Source organism: Cynocephalus volans, chromosome 4 (genome assembly GCF_027409185.1).
Source record: "Cynocephalus volans isolate mCynVol1 chromosome 4, mCynVol1.pri, whole genome shotgun sequence".
NCBI lineage: Eukaryota > Metazoa > Chordata > Mammalia > Dermoptera > Cynocephalidae > Cynocephalus > Cynocephalus volans.
The window spans coordinates 108,147,361-108,154,373 of record NC_084463.1 but is presented as its reverse complement, the minus strand read 5'-3'; the positions used below and the strand labels follow the sequence as shown (position 1 = coordinate 108,154,373).

Below are 7,013 nucleotides of genomic sequence, written 5' to 3'. Positions count from 1 at the left end.
TAGAAAAAAATTGAAAACTAAATGTTTCTTCACCTATTAAAGAAAACGGGGCTTGCAGTGAAAAAGTTTTCCACAAAAGTGAAAGCCCAGATGGCTTCAATGTTGATATCTTAAAAATATTTAAGACATAAATATCACTAATCTTGTAAAAAGTTCCTCTGAGGAAAGACAACAGAGAAACCCTTTTCAAATTATTTTTCATTTTTATACCCCAACCTGAAAATTTCATTTCAAAAATGGAAAATGACAGGCAAAACTCTCCTGAACATAGATGCAAACATCCCAAACAAAATATAAGCAAATCGAATTCAATGGTAATAAAATGTATAAAAAAGCAACGCAAGTTGGATTTATTTCAGGAATTCTAAATTGAATTAATATTAATAAATTAATCAAAGTGGAGCATGCATCTCTGAATTAGGATCTAGAAGGATGTGAAAAACTTTAGATCACATGATAACAAGAAAACCCTAGAAAAAAATGAAAACCATACTTATATATGCAATAAACCAAAAATAGAGGATTCAAGAAAGCCTTAATGAACTGGCATCCACATAGGAGAGCAGAGAACTGTGGCAGGTTGCATACCTGAGGGGCAGGTGCGTAGTCTGGCCTGCCATACACTGAAAGACTTTGAAGAAATAAAGAGTCAGCCAATCCCTGGATGACAGTGTGGACTCCCTGGACAGATAGAAATTTAGAAGAAACCCAAATGCAAAAACCAATCATTTTACCCAACAATCTCCTCCCCCGACTCTCCGAGGATTTTACCTAGAAAGCAATAGTGGAGGAGGAGCTGGTAAGAAAAGAAAAATTGCAGTTTCATACATTTTCACAGGATATGGATTTGTGGGCCTTGCCTGTGTTGGTTTCATAGGTGGGAAAAAAAATCTAAAATTGCAGCCCAACCCCAAATTTCAAAAGTATAAAGCCTCGAGAAGATAACATGAGAGAATATTTTTGTGATCTTGTATTAGGCAAGGCTTTCTTCAACTTGTCACTCAAACATTAAACATTAAAAAAAGACTGACAAATTAGACTTCATTAAAATTAAAAACTTTTGTTCAGCAAAAGGTACAATTAAGAGAGAGACAAGACAAACTTCAGAATGGGAGTATACCTTTACAATTTACAAACTTGACAAAGGACTCGATTATAATAAGAACAAATGAACAAGAAAAGTAAAAAATGGAAAAAAAAAAATGGCAAAAGACCTGAAAAGATATTACGTAAAAGAGGATATACAAATGGCTGATGAAATAAATTTTTTAAGTGCTCAACGTAAGAAGTCCAAAGTGCTGAGAGTGAACACTGATTTATTATTTCGTTGCAAAAACCAGTGTCTACCCCTGAATTCTATGGTGGTATCTTTTTCAAATACTGTGGATAAATAATTTCATCCACCAGAGTGCTGGGTGACCAGGACTTCTTTAAGTTAGTTCATTCCATAAGTTGTCTTCATATCCATGACTGTTTGCCAAGAGTTACGACTGTGCCAATTTATATGCCATGAATATTGAACTGGAGAGAATTAGAATCTATCCTTGCTCTAGGATTCATATGGCACACATCGCTTTCATAATAATTGGAAAACCTTATTTTAATTTTTTAAAAATGATTAATCAGAAATCAGTACAGAGGAGGTTCTGGAGGCAGCAAGGCAATTCAGCAGACTGCAAACTATCCACACTCAATCTTAAACACCTAAAATAAAGTGGCGACAGAAGTAGTGGCAATGAACACCTTCTTGAGAGGCATTACAAGGAGGATGGCAATTATGTTCCATGGCTGCATCAGCCTAGGTGTCTCAGCCAATAATTTTATGACCTGGAAATACCACTAGCTTGCTAAAGAAAGCTCACTGAGCCCTAGTCCGTGCTCCTCCACCACTCCTCAGGAGTTTTTCCTGCTAAAGTTTTGTCTGGTAAGCCTTCAAAGTTCCTTCCATGTTACCTGAATTGAGTCTCCTGGTGGCAAAATGTGGAACAAATTCTCTGGATCTGGCTTAGATTAGATGGGAATAAAATTTTTCCAAGACTCCAGCATCACTATTTCCAAAGATTAGGATGATAATCCTGTATAACAAAGGCCAAGTCTTCCCGAGAAAGTGACCTGGGCTGTCAATATTACCATCAATTGCATTTCCATTGAGTACTTGATGCTTTCCAAAATGTTAATTTATAAGATGACTTTTAAATATATATATATATTACTTAACTGAAGGGGGAAAAAAACAAACCTCTAATCATATACTTCTTATAATGGGCAGAAAAGTGAAAAGGTGTAACTACATTCTCCAGGTATCCTAATCCTGTAATGCGCACATTTAAATTTTGAGACTTTAGAAAAATGTAAATTAAATTGGACATTAATCTACATCCTGGCATTGTATATTTAAGATAGTTCATCACATAAAATAAGGCTAATGAACAACATAAACATCCATCACATATGCTCTCAAAACTATTGTTTTGCAATTTCTGGATTCGTATTGTACTTCTTTCAAAATGAAAAATGTGTTCTTGTCACCAGTTTTCTCATGGCCTCTTTCACCTCCTTGTTCCTCAGGCTGTAGATGAGGGGGTTCAACATGGGGATCACCACTGTATAGAACACAGACACCACTTTAATATGGTCAGGTGAGTGGATTGACTCTGGTATAACATAAACAAATGTAACTGTCCCATAAAACAAAGTGACCGCAGTGAGGTGGGATGTGCAAGTAGAGAAGGCCTTGTGCCTTCCCTCAGTAGAGCGCATGTTCAGGATAGAGTGGAGGATGTACAGGTATGAAACAACTATGATAAACAGTGTGATTACAATGATTGACCCAGCTGAGATGGCAGGAGATATTTCAGCAATGTAGATATGGGTACAGGAAAGTTTCACTAGTGGTGGGAGGTCACAGAAGAAATGGTTGATTTTATTTGGTCCACAGAAAGTCAGGCTCAATAAACAGCCAGTAAACGATGAAGCATTCACACATCCACCCACATAGGAAGCAACCAATAAGAGCACGCAGACCCTGGGAGACATGTGTGTGGAGTAAAGAAGTGGGGAGCAGATGGCCACATAGCGATCATAGGCCATGGCAGCCAGCAGGAAGCACTCAGCCGTCCCAAAGATAACATCAGAGCCAAGCTGGGCTATGCAGTCAGCCACAGGGATAGTAGTTCTCTCTCTTAGGAAACTCACAATCATGACAGGTGTGACTGACGTGGAATACCCAATGTCCACAAAGGCCAAATGGCTGAGGAAGAGGTACATTGGGGTGTGAAGCTGAGGGCTGCTTTGGATTAACATAATTATGCTGATATTGCCCAACATGGTAACAACATAGATTCCCAGAAAAACCACAAAGAAGATAGAACATAGTGTAGGATCCTCTGTTAATCCCAAAATAATAAACTCTGTCACCATTGTGCGGTTTCCAGTCTCCATCTTTTTCGGAATGGTGGCTATTGAAATAAAAACCAGTGGATATTAGAATACATTAAATGATCTCATTATTAATCTATTTACTTCAATATTTAGCCTATTAAAAAGTCAAAACATAGATTTCACTCTTGTCTCTATTCCTGGTCACATTGGAGACCGCACTTCCCAGCTCCCTTGCAGTTAAGTGACACTGTGAATAGTGCATAACAATGGGCTGTGAGAGGAAACGTGTGTCTCTTTGGGATCAAATTAAATTACCAGTGGGAAACACGCTCTTCCTCTTCCACAGTGATGCATTTTACATGATACCACTATAATATAGTGGTGCCTCCAACCAGCCTAGGTTTTGAGTGAATTTGGATAACAGAGAATATACTGGAAGTGAGAAATAAGTCTATGTTGTGGGATACCACACCACATTTCCAGGGTTAATTTATTAGGACAATATAAAACCACCTAATCTGAACAATATAATCACAGAAATGGAAGTCTCATGTAGAGTTTACTCCTAAAAGCAACATGAGAAATAATCCACTTTGGGTCATTACTTATACTTTAGGTATTGTACAGACCTAACAAAAGAATACATTTTATAATCATATATAAATAAGATATCTATTGAAATATGTTAACAAAATGTTTATATTATGTCAGTCATGTGAGAGCAAGCAAAGTGATACATAAATAAAAGGAATATTGAGAAGTCATTTCATTTAACAAAAAGTTAATGAGTAGGTTTGATTGTGAGAATGCAGAAAAGTAGTGCTGATAACACCAAGGTCCAGGGTTCAATCCCTGCACTGTCCAGCACTGAAAAAAAAAAAAAAAAAGGAAAAATAAATAAAATGAAGGCAGGCTTCCATTTTAAGCAATATTGTGAACAAGAAATATCCTAAAACGTTTTCAACAAAATACTTGGATAAACTGCTAGTTTAGATATTTTTTAAATGTTCAGAAGGCAGAAGTGAGCTTTCATGTAATAAAAGAAATTTCCACTGGCTGAAGATGATGTGAGAGCTGGTAATTGGAAAAATAAGCTGAAACAGAATGGCAACTGTCTGGAGACATTTGCCAAACACTACAATTGAGGACCTGTGTTTGAATAGCTGTGGAGGCACTGAAGATGAGGGTTTGGGGCTGTGCAAGTTGGAGAGTTGAAACTGAAACTCCCACACTCTCCCCCCATATACCTACTCATAATGCAAAACCCCCTGCCTTCAACCTCAGTGGAATAAAAGTTTTAAAAATATCCTCTTACCAGCCAAGGGAGATGAGAAGGAAAATTTTCTGTCTCAGCCTAGTCCCTGGGAGAGAGAAAACATTTAAGTCAGCCAATAATAATAGATAGTTACCTATGATGGCATGAAAATTAGACTAACTGCGGACTCTTCATCAGTAACAGTAGCAGCCGGAAGACACTGAAGTAGTAACTTCAAAGGCTCAAGAGAAAATAATCACCTAATAATGATCAGCAAGAAAATGTGAAGCAGAGCTTAATCATCTAAAGACATTTTCCAATCAATTCAATACTTTAGAGGTAGCATGAGGAGAATAAACACAAAGAAAAAAATGTAATGTTTACTACAAAGAGAGTGTCACTAAAAAATTTTTTTAAATCAGTGAAGAAAGAAGGATAACGAACCAGGAAGAAGGTCTTTATACTCAGGAATGTGTAGTGTGTACTTATATTGGTAGATATGTGAATAAGTATAAATAAAAATTGGAAGCATTAAAAAATGATAATAAAAATAATGGTAAAATTAAACCTTCAGTTTCCAGTCCACCATGTAAGGAGCTTATGAGTTTTCCTTCAATCCTAACAAGTAAAAAACTGAACAAATTGAAAAATCAACTCTTCTTAAATCCATCAGAGAAGTGAGGTCACGGGGCAAACAGTTACCACCAAAACTGGAAGGGCAGTGAGCAGATACAGAGAATCACAACTTAGTGGAGCAGAAACCCATGAGCAGAAGCCACTGCAGGAACCGGCACTGGCCAAGGAGAACATGAACTATAGTTGATGAGTTGCTGGAGGCTCAGTGTGAGCGAGCCTGAAAGATAAAAACTTTAGGGGGACCGAGTCATCAGGGCCCCCACACTTTTATGAATTTACTTCCCAGAGCTCTAACAGGTCCTCACAGTGAATGTTAGAGAAAAATCCTGCCAGGCTTCCAAGAGGGGAAGGGAAAAAGGAACCATTCTGAAATATGCCTGAGAATTCTGTTCTTCTTAATAAGGTCTGCCCTCAAGAGAAACCATTTTACCAGAGCCTAACCTGCCTGGGGAAAGGAAAATGCACAACTTTAGCCTCCTCCAGCCATCCTGTCCCATCTGAGGGGTTGGGAGGACTGAGAAGCAGTAGTGAAGTTCCCAGTCCAAGGGCACAGGATCACCAAAAACTGAGGCCAAATTACAGAACTATGGAACACTTGACAACCCCTAACCCTTATCTCTACTTAACTAAAGGCCTATTTACTGCAGTTAATTTTACCGAGTACATCATGTCACTTTTAAAAAAAATTGCACAGTATACTGAAAGGCAAAAAAACGCAATTTAAGGAGACATCAAAAATCAGAACCAGAGTCAGATATGGCAGGAATGCCAGAATTATCAAATAGGAACGAAATTATCAGACTGGGGATGTCACTATAGATCCCATGAACATTAAAAGGATAATAAAGGAATACTATTAACAACTTTACCATCACAAATTTGATAACCTAAATAAATTGGACCAATTCCTTGAAAAAACATAATCTTCCAAAACTCATGCAAGAATAAACTAAGTAGACCTATAACTATTAAAGATATTGAACCAATAATTAAAAACATTCTAAAACAGAAAGCATCAGGTTTCACTCGTGAATTCTACTAAACATTTAAAAAAGAAATTATACCATTTATTGATAACTTCTTCAGAAAGAATACTACCCCATTCTGAGGTCATTACACTAATACCAAAACCAGACAAACACATTGCAAGAAAAGAAAATTATAGACCCATAGCTTTCATGAACAAAGATGCAAAAATCCTTAACAAAATATTAACAAATCAAGTCCAACATCATGAGCAAGTGGAATTTATCCCAGATATGCAAGGCTCATTCATCATTTGAAATCAATTGATCTAATCCATCACATCAATGTGCTAAAGAAGAAAAATCATATGACCATATTAATAGATACAGGAAAAGCATTTCACAAAATCCAACACCAATTCATGATTAAAAACTCTCAGCAAACTGGGAATAAAGGGTAATTTCCTCAACTTGATAGAGAATGTCTATGAAAAACTTACAGTCAACATCATGCTTAATGATGATAAACTCAAATCTTTCCCACTAAGATCAGGAAATCAGGAACAAGCCAAGGATGTCACTTCTCACCACTGCTTTTCAACATTGTACTGAAAGTCCTAGCTGGTGCAATAAAACAAGAATAGGAAATAAAAGATATGCAGATTGCCAAGGAAGAAATAAAACTCTCTTTTTTCAAAGATGACATAATTACATAAGAGTACTTCAAAAAGTTTGTGAAAAAATAGAATTAAAAAATGATACAAATCTTTCCATGG

At 36.7% G+C, this 7,013-nt stretch overlaps 1 protein-coding gene across 1 annotated transcript; it reads right to left on the bottom strand.

Moving 5' to 3' along the window:
- Window positions 1–2,502: 2,502 nt before the first annotated feature.
- LOC134375645 (olfactory receptor 5P4-like) lies at window positions 2,503–3,441 on the bottom strand. Its single transcript, XM_063094281.1, has one exon. The coding sequence runs from the start codon at window positions 3,439–3,441 to the stop codon at window positions 2,503–2,505; it is 939 nt and encodes a 312-aa protein (XP_062950351.1).
- Window positions 3,442–7,013: the final 3,572 nt, after the last annotated feature.

Coding starts and splice junctions, on each gene's coding strand:
- LOC134375645 (XM_063094281.1), bottom strand. CDS start 3,441: ATGGAGACTGGAAACCGCACAATGGTGACAGAGTTTATTATTTTGGGA.